This window comes from Phycodurus eques, chromosome 2 (genome assembly GCF_024500275.1).
Source record: "Phycodurus eques isolate BA_2022a chromosome 2, UOR_Pequ_1.1, whole genome shotgun sequence".
In the NCBI taxonomy this organism is placed as follows: domain Eukaryota; kingdom Metazoa; phylum Chordata; class Actinopteri; order Syngnathiformes; family Syngnathidae; genus Phycodurus; species Phycodurus eques.
The window spans coordinates 25,330,308-25,344,485 of NC_084526.1; the positions used below are offsets into that span (position 1 = coordinate 25,330,308).

The 14,178-nt window shown below is 41.5% G+C and overlaps 1 protein-coding gene across 2 annotated transcripts in view; it reads right to left on the minus strand.

Annotated features, from left to right (window-relative positions):
- Window positions 1-14,178, minus strand: part of LOC133399034 (protein kinase C-binding protein NELL1-like) — a 271,032-nt gene that overhangs the window by 129,532 nt on the left and 127,322 nt on the right. For both annotated transcript variants that reach the window (XM_061670100.1, XM_061670099.1), the window contains exons 10-12: window positions 13,845-13,918; window positions 6,335-6,434; window positions 4,801-4,929 (exon numbers count right to left, since the gene is read on the minus strand). In XM_061670100.1, coding sequence (XP_061526084.1) covers window positions 4,801-4,929; window positions 6,335-6,434; window positions 13,845-13,918 — 303 coding nt within the window. The remainder of the gene's footprint in view (window positions 1-4,800; window positions 4,930-6,334; window positions 6,435-13,844; window positions 13,919-14,178) is intronic.

The following is a 14,178-nucleotide window of genomic DNA, read 5'->3' on the forward strand; positions in this document are numbered from 1 at the left end:
TTCAAAACACAGCTAGTGGAGCAATGAACTTTTACACACCGAAAAATGCAGTTCTGCGGTTGAGTTAGACCTGCTGGGGGGATGCAGGACAACAGAAAGCAAATGGCTTCATTAAAGTGACCCATGGTGGTTATAAACAGCAGGAGACTTCTCCAAAACAAACTCTCAAAGAGAAATTTAAATACAATATACTATATTTCCATTTAATATACTGTATAGCGATGCGCAGCACAATGCATTTTATATTTATTTTATTATATTTATTCAATTAAATTTATTTTACTCCATCAAGGCAAATTGACTTTACACTCTGTTGTACATATTTGTTGCACAAAGAACCAGAGCACACATGCGGGCGTTTGTCTGGAAAGAAAAGGCATACACACTCCTCAAACGGCATGATTAGCAGCCAAACAGAACAGGTTAAAAAATACATTATTTTAACATAGACAGACACACGGTGGACGACTGGGTAGCACATCTGCCTCACAGTTCTGGGGACTGGGGTTCAAATCCCGGCCTGCCTGTGTGGAGTTTGCATGTTGTCCCCGTGCCTGGGTGGGTTTTCTCCGGACACTCCGGTTTCCTCCCACATACCAAAAACATGCGTGGTAGGTTTAGCAAAGACTCTAAATTGCCCGCAGGTGTGAATTTGAGTGCGAATGGTTGTTTGTTTCGAGGTGCCCTGCGATTGGCTGGCAACCAGTTCAGGGTGTACCCCGCCTCCCGCCTGAAGATAGTTGGGATAAGCTGCAGCAGCCCGCGACCCTGGTGAGGACAAGCGGTAAAGAAAATGGATGGATGGAGACATTATTAAAAAAAAGCCCTTACGGATAAGCTACTGCCACCCCAATTCTTGCGTGGGTTCTCTCCAGGTACTGCTATTTCCTCTCATTTTAGAAAAGAAAAATGCAATTTAACTTAAGGTGTGAATGTGAGTGTGAAAGGTTGTTTGTCTATACGTGCCCTGTGATTGACTGGCAAGTCTCCTGAGTCTACAGGCTCCAGTTCATCAGTGACCCTGAAAAAGATACCGTATGTGCTTGAAAAGGATGAATGGATGAATATGGGAATGGTCGAGTCAAATAAAAAAATCGGACAAAATGTTCTTATTTTCCTACAGTCTTTCCTATAATCTCCTTGCCTGTTATTTGCAAGTGTGTGTTGTTTTGATGAAGCCTTAAAATTATGGACATTATGTTGTTTGCCTTTAGATTATAGTCTCAACAGATGTTGATTAAATTTCTGAAATTGTATTTGAACAAAAATATAGTTTTAGGCTGTAATTAGGCAACTGTCAGCTAAACAACAGCAGCGTTAATGTGTCTGTTTCTTCAGACACTGAGCAAGGATTCAGATCTGCTGTGAGAGTCACTGACAGCATAAACAAGAGCTGATGAGATAATAAGATGATCATAAACCCATTAGTATAAATGAGAAAAGTACACTGAATCGAGCTGCATCATCTAGATATGCAATACAATTGGAAAGAGATAAAAACATGACAGTCAGTGCTTCTCACCACCAGGTGGGTAATAACGCACTACATTTACTGACGTAACTTTTTGGATAACTTGTACTTGTCAAAGTAGTTTGAATTCAACATTTTACTTTTACTTGAGTATTTTTGTAAATAAGTAAGACAAGTTTTGTTCCATTACATTGAGCTACATTCCGCTCACTACTTGGATTTTTATCTCTATTATTGCCTGCTCGATCTATTTGTTTTGGTTCATCAGAGAGACTTCTGCCTCGGACGCTGTCACATGAGTCTGTTTCACCAAACCAATGTAACCATTTGTAACGTTTGACTCAATTTTACCAATCAAAAGGAGCCATGCAATCATGTGACCGGACACAGTCTCTGCAGCTCAACACAGAAGCAATGTTTTCCAACTGACTAATTTACAGAAGCATGGCAGAAATCTATATTTGCCTCACAGACTACAAAAAAAGTAGAGCTATTATATGCCTTGGGCGCTCATCTTTGTCTGCCCCAAAATATCCACATTTCAGCCTACAAGAACTCCTTTCTGAACTTAAAAACACATACAAGAGGCAATATTGGTCTGTTAGCAAACTGTAATGCTCTGTGGAATGAAACCCCCAAGTCAATCACAGCATGTGAATGCAAATTGCAGTTCCTACGACCCAATCAGACCAGTTGACGCTCTCTGTCCTCGCTGTAGAAATGGTTGTGCACATTCAAAACGAGCAAGAAAGGAAAAATAAATCTGCAATGTAAACACAGCATTGATGATAAAGATGTAAGTTGGCAGAACTCGCATTGTTTTGAGTAATGAAATGTCAGCATTACTGATAAATGTGGATAAATCAAAATTCAATATAATCAAATTATATATTATTACATGCAGTTTCACAAGTGTTAATAAAAAATTAAATTCAATACCCTTTCTTGTCGGTGAATTATCCTTAATTTACATGTTATCAAATGTATTATTGTTCTAGTTAAAATGATACTGTTGGGAAATATCTGAATTTGAACAATCCTTTTATTAATTCTCTGTACCGCTTATCCTCACTAGGGTCGCGGGCGTCCTGGAGCCTATTCCAGCTGACTTTGGGTGAGAGGCAGGGTACACCCTGAACCGGTCGCCAGCCAATCGCAGGGCACATATAAACAAACGAGCATTCACACTCACGTTCACACCTACGGGCAATTTAGTACCATGCATGGTAGGTTCACCAGGAAAAGAAACCGGAGTACCCGGGAGAAAATCCATGCAGGCAGAACCCAGAACTGTGAGGCAGATGTGCTAACCAGTCGGCCACCGAGCCGCCAATCCTATTTTATATTTTTCTCTATTTAACATCTGAGCTTTGATTAACAAATAAGTTACTCACCAGTTCGTCAGTACATTAATTAATAAATTAACTTACTCTTACTTAAATACTAACTTCGTCATATTTTACAGTAACAGTACAATTTTTTGGCTACTCTACCCACCTCTACTCACCAATGTTGGGGTGACATGTTGGGGTGCCGTTGTCCTGTCACACTATTCAATTCAATAATGATTTCATCAATATTAAGCTTTCATACACAACTCATTCATGCAATTATTTGTACAAAAAAAAATATCCCCTATTCCGATTATATTTGAACTCAGATCTAGAATGTACTACACATAATGATAAAATGTGCACATTTTTATTTTTTAAGTAGTAAATACTGACCTCAATCTGAATTACTCCTCAATCTAGAATGTTGTTAGACCACATGCCGTAATACAATTTAGGACTCAACCATCATTAGCATGTGTCCCCATTTGTTATTTGTCATACAGTAAACAAGCAGCTCATGTTAGCAGTTTCCTGCCTTTCTCTTCCACCCCACTCATGTTCTAGGGTCTGTCTGTGAAGAAATACAACACCCAGAGTGCCATAAATGACACCCTGTTTTCTTCTTGTCATGAATCACTAAAATAAAAAGCCATACTGCTAGAATTACTTTATTACACAGACATTAAAAAAGCATGCAGAGGTTTGGCAGCCACCGGACATACAGACAGGTTAAACTTTATATAAACCATCCATCCATTTTCTTTACCGCTTATCTTCACTAGGGTCGCGGGCGTGCTGGAGCCTATCCCAGCTATCTTCGGGCGAGAGGCGGGGTACACCCTGAACTGGTCACCAGCCAATCACTTTATATTACCAGATTTTTTTTCTTTTTTTTATACAATAAAATTTGAATACATTATACTGAAGTTGATGTTAATTCTCCTGCAATAAGAGTACATGAGGGAAAAAGTCACTCACAAAAAATACTAATTAATATTTGCCAGCTGTGCCACTTCAAGCTTCTATAAGGGTTAAAACAAATTTTGAGGGACTTAGAGAAGTCATACGAAAGAGGAAGGCGGAAGATTCCTGCTAATCCATTTACAACAGTAACTTGAGCTGTCTTTAGGGAAATCCCTAAATATGGATAATGCTATATGGCTTGCCGATTTACATTGTTGATCCAACAATCAGTGTCTTCCCATCCTCACTTATATGGTGTGGGACAATCCTGGGTGGGAGTGGAGCTTTGGGTAAACCTCTTTACCACGCAGATCAAACAGAACCAAACAGAATGAAAGCCTTCAGGCTCCCCAGCTCTCAGCATGTTCAGAGAATTCAGTCCAGGGTGGCTCCGAACCAAAGACAGCAGCAAAGAGCAACTAGAAAGTCCTTCAAATTGTCCATTGGCATGCTCAAGCATATTAATCAAATACAAACATTATCTCATCACAAGTAGTCTGCGGTCTTCAGCACCCAGAGGCAAGGTTTTCCTCAGCCAAGTCCAGCAATCAGTAAAGTGCAACCCCACTGACACTCATAGATAAAGCTCTTCTGGTTTGACCGCATAATTACAATATGCTCCCATTTCAAGATTTTGTACTGTTACACTTTATAATGTGCATACTATACTACCAAATGGGGTAAAGCTGTTTAAAGCAGTTTAACGAGGAAACGTGATAGAGTTGAGTTAGCAATAGGGGGGAAAAAAAGGTGGTTGTATACAATAGCGATGGAACAAAAAATATTTGAGTGTCTTAATCTTGAGATGTATTTGATATGTGTAGTGTTTGTTGCTGCAAAGTCCTTGTGTTTTCAACATATGATTCTTATACTGAATGTTGCACTTAATTGCAAGGCATAGGGGAGCATGTAGATGAAGCATTTAAAGTCTAACAACACCTTGAACACAAATAATAGTTAAAATGCTCTTAATTAACAAAACGTCAAGATGACTCGGTCCCAGAGTTTAAGAAGGGTAAAGTATCCTCCTACCTTCACAGTAAGTAGAATCCCCATGAATGGAGGCATAACCACTCTTGCATTCACACTCTGCTTTAGTATCCCGGTTTTTACACATTGAGTTTTCTCCACAGATGAGCCCCTCTGCACAGAAGTCATAACCTAAAAAATAAAATAACAAAAGTCTTAAAATGTCCACTTTTTCATAAGACACAATAAACCTGTAACCTACATGACTTTAGATGACAACATTTCAGGTACAGTGTACAGTTCAGGGCTACTATAGCACAATTTGAATATTTTCTCTTTCCTGGAAACCTACTTACAAAGCTGAGTAAATGTAAGAGGACTTCAAAGATGCTTATGTGATCCTTGTTAAAAGGCTGTGAACACACACACACAAACTAAACAGTTGAACTGGTAGCTATTGAGTATATGCTAATCATATTCATTTGCAACAACAATAATCCTACTGTTAATACTATTAAGTAGATATGTATCCACGTACAGGAAAATCCTGGCCTTTAGAATTGTTTTTTTTTTTTTTTTTGCCCGTAGGTGTGAATGTGAGTGTGAATGGTTGTTTGTTTATATGTGCCCCGTGATAGGCTGGCGACCGGTTAAGGGTGTACCCGGCCTCCCGCCCGAAGATAACTGGGATCGGCTCCAACACACCGGATAAGCGGTTCGGAAAATGAATGAATGAATGTCATGAAAATAAAGATTATTCATCCCTCCTCCTCCACCTCCTTCTTCTTCAAAGATATTGAACCCTTACTAGTTATTTCCAAATGAAGTGAAACCCATTAAAAAATAAACCAAATATAATCAAAGAGTGTACACAGTCAATTTCAGCCTGACAACTTGCTAAACACAGAACCACAGTCACGCAGGAGATTAAAGTAAAGTACAAGTCACACCTCAGTTTGAGGACAACGTAGAGACTTGAATTTGTTCATTTGTTATCTCTTACAATATGAATTCTCCTCTGGCCTGCACTTATTTCCTATCCCACTCTTTTCTTATACTTTTTAGTCATTTCAACATTGTAAAATTTAATCTCATATTGGGCTCTATTTTAATCCCCTATCATCAATTGCTTTCTCTCTAACCATCTTGCGCTTAATTTTCTTTTCCTGACTTTCCTCTCAACAGTCAGACTTAATCGTTTCATTCCATATCATATTTTTTTGCATTCAATGCTACTTAATTTTCCCTTCCTCAGAATATACACTCCTTCACTGTGCCTCTAGAAGTGAGAACCACTTTAATTTGTTTACTCAGTGTATTTACCAACTCACTGTTGGATTTCCTCCCAGTAATAACTCACTTCTAAAGCACCAAGGTTTGGGCTAATTGGCCTTGCAGGTGTTCATAAAGTAGACAGACCAATCTGCTCTGATATCTGCTGTGATATCTCAGTCACAAAAAATTACAGATACTTTTTTTTTTTGCAAAGGTGCAGAGTATATTTGGATCCATAAATCTTCTTCACAGTGATAGGGGGTTTGTGGGTTTGAAGGGCTAAAGTCATTTGTTAAACAGATGAGAATGCAAAGAGACATACCTTGGCAAACATTGCAGCATCTTCCATCCCTTAATATCTGTTCACTGACAGAACAGTTGAGCTCTGGACAGGTTTCTGTAACTCTTACCATCAGGCCATTCTGGAAGTACAGTGCAGCATACCATACAAAGTTTAGTGCAAAGCCCATGCGCACAATTTGTTTTATTTTTTTGGTTTTGAGGCATTTCTTTTTCTTGTGTATTCTTTAGTTGTACTTTGATAAATGTACAGCAACATCTGCTCCTTGCATTATGTGTCACCTTCTCCATTTCCAGGCCTCTGCCTTGTATTATCACCCCTTCACCTCCCATTCCTCATCAACCCTGCTCTGTTAAAGGTGCCCTCACGTCCGACTACTTGCCCCTTCTTTCCATCTTATTTGTCCAGTGATATTTTATACCAGCAATCGGATTAGGGAAATCCAGAACCTCTCATTCAATCTCAACAAGGATATACTCGATATACTAATTTAGACAAGAAATCGAGATAAATTAATGGATTTTACAAATGAAATGAAGATAAACTAATAATGAAATTCAATAATTTTGTACCAGTAAAAATAAGTAGCATGCTTAGATGATCTTTTTGGCTAATCCCATCACAGGTGGCTGCAAAAAGTCGGTTCATACACCAAATGCCCAACCTTCGCCTGTGTCCAGGTTTGGGAATGGCAGTCAAGATCTCCAGTGGCTGAGTGTTAGGGGTTATGCTGGCAACCGAAAGGCAGCAACATGAAACTATCAATGACTCATTACTTACATGGATATAGTGTAGATTCATGATTGTCTCTCAACAAATAAATTTCCATATTTTCTTAAATATGAAAACAAAACGTTTCACATTTGGTAGAACCTTAGTAAAGCAGTTAAAATTTATGTTTACTGATTTGACCTTTGAAACATGATTCAAGATTTTTTTTGTCATGTGCACAGTAAAAACACAGTGGCAACAATGAGCAATGAAATTATTACTTTTCTGGTTTCTCTCCTCTTTTAACCAGAAAAAGATAATAGAATTACAATTACACATATAATGAAAGAAAGGGGGCCGAGCAATGTTCATCACAGCAATTTAAAAAGACCATCTAAAAAAGACTTGGAGTTTGGTAGTGGATTAGTCAGTCAAAAATGTGTGTGTAATGTACAAAGATGTAGGCATTTACTATATGTACCTTTCAGCATTAATGGCGCCTTCACAGATGTGTAAATTACCCATGCCATTGGCACTAACACAGCCCCATACCATCACAGATGCTGGCTTTTGAACGTTGCCTCCATAACAGTCCGGATGGTTGTTTTCCTCTTTGTCCCGGAGGACACGACGTCCACAATTTCCAAAAACAATTTGAAATGTGGACTCGTCGGACCACAGAACACCTTTCATCAGTCCATCTTAGATGATCTCGGGCCCAGAGAAGCCGGCGGCATTTCTGGGTGTTGTTGATAAATTGTTTTTGCTTTGCATAGTAGAGTTTCAAGTTGCACTTACGGATGTAGCGCCAAACTGTATTTATTGACATTGGTTTTCTGAAGTGTTCCTGAGCCCATGTGGTGACATCCTTTACACATAGATGTCGGTTTTTGATGCAGTGCCGCCTGAGGGATCGAAGGTCACGGGCATTCAATGTTGGTTTTCGGCCTTGCCACTTACATGCAGTGATTTCTCCAGATTCTGTGAATCTTTTGATGATATAATGGACCATAGATGATGAAATCCCTAAATTCCTTGCAATTGTACGTTGAGGAACATTGTCCTTAAACTGTTCGACTATTTTCTCACGCACTTGCTCACAAAGAGGTGAACTTCGCCCCATCTTTGCTTGTGAATGATTGAGCAATTCAGGGAAGCTCCTTTTATACCCAATCATGGCACCAACCTGTTCCCAATTAGCCTGTTCACCTGTGGGATGTTCCAAACAGGTGTTTGATGAGAATTCCTCTACTTTCTCAGTCTTTTTGCCACCTGTCCCAGCTTTTATGGAACGCGTTGCAGCCATAAAATTCTCAGTTAATGATTATTTGCTAAAAACAAAGTTTCTCAGTTTGTACATTAAATATCTTGTCTTTGTTGTGTATTCAATTAAATATAGGTTGACCATGATTTGCAAATCATTGTATTCTGTTTCTATTTATGTTTAACACAACGTCCCAACTTCATTGGAATTGGGGTTGTAGATATTTAAGTATTACAGTTTGCAGAGGTATGGCACTGTGCTCAATTATGAGCATGATTGCAAAACTATTGCGCAGTGTGGTTCACAGCTATAGATTGTCTTTTGATCAAGAGATTGATGGCCTCTGGGTAGACGTTATTTTGTAGTATTGTTGTGCTAGCTGCGACGCTCCTGGAGCGTCTGCCGGATGGAGGAAGTGTGAAAAGTCTGTGTTGCAGATGTGTGCTGTCTCTGATAATGTTCTGTGCCCTCTTTGTGGCACAGCTGTCATAAATGTGATGTAGTGGTTTACAGTCTACTCCGCAGATGTGCTGTGCAGTTTTAATGACACGCTGAAGAGTCTTCCTGTCCTGTATGGTATCCCATACCATTCTGTGATGGAGTTGACCAGGATGCACTCCATTGTAGAAATTGCTTAGCATTTTGGAGGTATTCCAAAAATCCTTAAGAAGTACAGTCTCTGTTGAGCCTTCCCGACGATGTGCTGTAGGTCCATATTAGGTCATCACTAATGTTGGTACCAAGGAGTTTGAAGGTTTTCACCCCTTCCACTACTGTTGTATCATCAGGAAACGATGATGGTGTGTCATCCTAGGAGGAGATGCAGTCGTGGATGAAGAGGGTGTGCAGGAGAGGGCTGAGCACACAGCCCTGGGGGTCTCCGTGATCGTTGTCATTGTGCCTGATATCCTGGTGCCTACTTTCATGTACTGGGGTCTGTTTGTGAGTAAATACAACACCCAGTTGCAGAGGAGCGGTCTTAGTCTGAGGGTAAGCTGCTTCTCAGATCGTCTCGGAGGTTGAATACTGAGTCAATGAACAGTATTCAAACATAAGTATCCTTTTTTTGTGAGGTGTGAGAAGGATTGTGTTAAAGGCATCATCAGCGGAGTAGTTCTCACGACAAGCAAACTGGGGCAGGGTCCAGTGTTTCCGGATCTGACTTCTTTATGTGTGTCATGACTACTTTCTCAAAGCAATTCATCACAACTGAGGTGAGTGCAATGGGGAAGTAGTCATTCAGACAGGTTACTGGCGTTTTCTTGGGGAGGGGCACTATGGAGTTGGATTTTAAACAGTGCGCACAGATGAATGAACAGGTTTAAGATCAATGGCAGTATATCTTGCTCACATTCACAAGGGGGGCAAGAACCCAGATAGCATGAGAAACTTAGATAGACAAAAGAAAAGATGGGAAATAAAACTCGGTGTCATTTTCCCTTGGGTCCTGAAGACAAATAGCAAACAGCAGCAGCAGCAGTTAGGCTATTGAATCAGAGATCTTGAGGTCCCCATTGTATCGTTCAAGGTTCAACGTATCGACCCAAATCCCAAAGATGCTTCTCTCCTTCACAACTTCTTTCAGTGTCATGATCTTCTAGGTACCATATTTAGTTGGAAAGTCATTTTTGTGTGACTCATTGGACATACAAAATTTCACACCAGGAATTACAACAAGTAACGCTGTGGGGGTTACTATTGTTGTTTGATGTCAGAATGAGAATCAGCTCACTAAGAGAATTCAGTGCGACAGTGTTAAACAAGGTAGGTAATGTCATGAAATTTAAGTTTAATTTCAGTGAAAATACTTTGCAGTCAATCATAGCAAATACTGTAAAACAATGATACACTGAAATCCTGATTATCATAAGAGGTATAATGCATCTTAAATATTTGCGTGCACCCAACGTTGGCATCATATGGTGAGGTATAGCCATCGAATACCCCCTCTTTAGTTAGTGTGCCCCCGTACCATCACCCTGGTGGGTAGCCTTTTCATGCCAAACTTCTATCTATGTGAGTTTATCTAAGTCATAACAACAAAATAAAATTAAAAAAAGAATTAAAAAATGTTTGAAAAATAGTGGTAATCATTTGCATAAAGTCACATCACATCTTGTCAAAGTGGTACGTGCATCTGATGGTGATGCGAAATGAGCTAAGTGCTTTCAAATTTGGCCTAACATTTGGTGCCTGTATCGCAATATGTGAGAATGCATTCTCCATTCTGAGAAACGTGCTTTCAGACCAAGGGCGCCCATCCATCCATTTTCCGAGCCGCTTCTCCTCACTAGGGTCGTGGGCGTGCTGGAGCCTATCCCAGCTGTCATCGGGCAGGAGGCGGGGTACACCCTGAACTGGTTGCCAGCCAATCGCAGGCCACATAGAAACAAACAACCATTCACACTCACAGTCATGCCTACGGGCAATTTAGAGTCTCCAATTAATGCATGTTTTTGGGATGTGGGAGGAAACCGGAGTGCCTGGAAAAAACCCACCCAGCCACGGGGAGAACATGCAAACTCCACACAGGTGGGGCCGGGGAACTGTGAGGCTGACGCTCTAACCAGTCGGCCACCGTGCCGCCTAAAAGGACAAGGAGGGGGGGTTCGGGCGGGCATCGATCCGGCGACCCCCGACACGCAAAGCGAGCGCCCCTACCGCCTGAGCTAACTCCTCCCCCACCAAGGGCGCCCAATGCACCATAAAATAAAGACGTCTTGGTTCAGCTGGTTTCAGAGAGAGTTAACCAAAATTCACAAGTGCGGGGAAAGACACTGTTTGCATATAAGAAAAGGTGCTGTTGTCGAGGAGACTATGGCTCAACAGTCCTGAGTCACGGCCCTCCAACAGAAATCTGAAGTGTCGACTGGTGAGGAAAAGATGAAAAAGAAGGTTTTGTACTTTCTTTTCTTTCCCTTTAGTTCTTAGGGGTAGGACCTGATAACTTTTTTTTTTCCTCTATTGGAGATGTACATTTGTCGAGAAGGACGAAATCTACTGCTGCTTTCTTTCTTTTTTCTTTTCCTTGATTTGTATTGTATATGCGCAATAAAGACAAGCTCAATTCTTTCTGGAAAAGATCAATGCTGCCAGTCACACCCCAGTCAGAGGCATCTGTTGTGAGGGCTACGGTGGCGGTTTGAGATGGGTGCATCAGCAGAACTGGGTTAGCCAAAGCGGTTTGAGCAGGGTAAAGAGCATCTGTCATCATCAGAGAGTCTCCTGCAGAGACTTTGCAGTGCACAGTGGGAAATTGGTGATGGCCTTCAACTTTTGGAGTTACTTGGTGGCCAAGGAAGGTGATCGATGACCAGCCAAATTCATAATTGGTCAGGTTGATGATAGGGCTGCGCTTGCAGAGCTTCTCAAACAATTGTAATAGCTGTGATAGGTCTTCCAAAGACCCACTGGAAAAGAGAATGTCGTTCAAGGAAACAAACAAGAACGGCATGTCACAGTGTTCATCAGGTGCGGAAACGTCTGCGCTGCACCCTTGAGGCGGAATGGCATGCATAGGAATTCCAAAAGGCCAAAGAGCATGATGACCGCTGTTTTGGGCAAATCCTGTTGGTGGACCGGCACCTGGAGAAGATGGTGATGCCACCAGGAGAGCAGAGAAGTGCTAGAGTCCTGTGGCACAGGGTACCGGTCTGGGGTAATGCTGTTGTTAAAGCACCAGACATCACTGCTGAGGTGCTGACTGCTGTAGTGTAGTGGGAAGCCCACAGGTTTGCACAAGATTGCAGAGACTCTCCATTGTAGTGAACTCCTCATCGATTGCAAGCTTGGCAGAGTTGAGGCGCCAAGCTCATGCGTAGACTGTGGGGCAGACTGTGGTGATGTGATAGTCCATACCATGCTTGGCCACCACAGATGAGAAAGTGGCCATGGTGGGTTCTGGGAATTTGGCGAGCAGTGGACTGGGTGATGGGTCCTCCATGGCAAGTGTCTTCACCATGCAGACTGCTCCCACCGTGCAGGGTAAAAAGCAAAAGATAGGGCATCCATCAGGCGGGAGGTTGTAACATCCACTAGTGCAGAGAAGGTCAACCCACAGGAGCGACAATGCCAGATTCCAATCCAAAATGTTGTCCACTAATACACACTTCTACATACGTATATAGTACCATAGATATGAGTAGGTATGCCATTAGCAACATCATCTGGGGTTCATTTGCTTCAGCCAAGATGTCCACAGTCTGTGCTAGTAGAATGCTGCGTAGTGCACCTGAATGACCCAATAGTAGTTAGCCGGACAAGGTGTTGGTGACAAACTACAGCTTGCATCTTGGCTAGCACTCATAGCTGCTAATGAGCACCAGCCATGGTGTTTTCCCAGACCGCAAAATTGCATGGCTTTGCAACATTACTTGGCTCAATATCTGGCATGACAGTTGCAAAACCCTTCATCATGTTGACGGCAGGCAATCACTGCAGCTGTGGTGAAGTTAGTGTCCTCAGGAGTTGGGGCTGAGGTGCCCTGGTGGGGAAGCAATGCATGAGCAAACTGCTGCTGTTAGCGGGGAAAATCCTGTCTGCCACCATAAACTGAGCACGGTAATCTTTGGTTGAGGGGAGTGTGAAACAAGATAGCATGGTTCATACTGTTGCGGGAAGCTGCTTCAGGAAGATGTGTCCGAACAGGAATGAAGGATAAGCAGAGCTCAGCACAGCCAGCATTATCTCCAACTCAGGTTTGCCATCTCTGAGGCAGTTTAGGTATATCAAGCGGTCTGCCTTCTCTGACGGGTCGAACAACTACAAAATGAATGCCTTGAGTGCATTGTACTTCCCTGTATCCGGAGGAGCGTCCAGCTGCACCATTGTTCATGCCCTTGGGCATCCAGAGCGGTGGAAATATTTTGCCATGTTCTGTGTCATTCCTCCTAAATTGAAACTGAGCTTCAATTTGCTGAAACTATGGGGATGAGTTGTGCTGCCAAAACTCAGGCAACTTGATCGTTGCGGCATAGATCTCACTGACATTCACCGCTTCGTTAGTGTTGAGTGTGGAGACCGACATGAGGGAGAGCGCTACGCCACCTCATTGTTCTACATCTTCAGAGTTACTAGTGACCAGAGAAACATTTAGACCGCCTCCACAAGCAATTTAATCACACACTGGTCATTTTCTATAGACACAGGAATAGACAATTGCTGTAAATATTTCAAACAAAGCTTTACCGTCTGTACATTAAAATGACAGTTCAGCATTTTCAAGGGCAAATAATGGGTCCAGAAATATTGTTACTGTGGTGCCTTGTAAGCAAATGTAGACGTACAATGCCAATTTTGTCCTTACAAATTTGTGTTTCCAGATAAATTGCCTTCCTGTGAATAACACCGCTGAACTATGGTAAACATGAAGAATGCCTTTAATTATAATCCATACAGTTCAAATAAGGTGTTTGTATTTCTACATTATTATTATTGTTTTTAATTACCAATACATGCTGGCTAACTGCATACTACAAGGCATGCAGTCACTACACAATGAATGTTGGCAGACAAATGCATTATGGTTAGTTGATTGCAACTTAAAAGAAGAGTTACCTTGCATTCCCTGCAGTTCCTGGATAAAAAGTGCTGACCCTCAGAAAAGACCTGTCCCATGTAACTGCATTTTGCTGTGGGGGGAAACACTATTAGGCGCAAACTGAAATCTATGAAAAAACATTGACATAATATGATCTCCTAGTAGGCCTACTTTAATCAACAAAGAACCCAATGAACATCATGTAATTGCACACAAACATGGTTTCAAGGCAAACACATTGAGTTAATTCAGTCAGTAAACTCAGTTGTCCTTGGCTAGTGAGCCCAAGCTGGGGAAAATGTTACACTGCATTAACAATACAACAGTAGAAACACTTCTACATATTCCTCT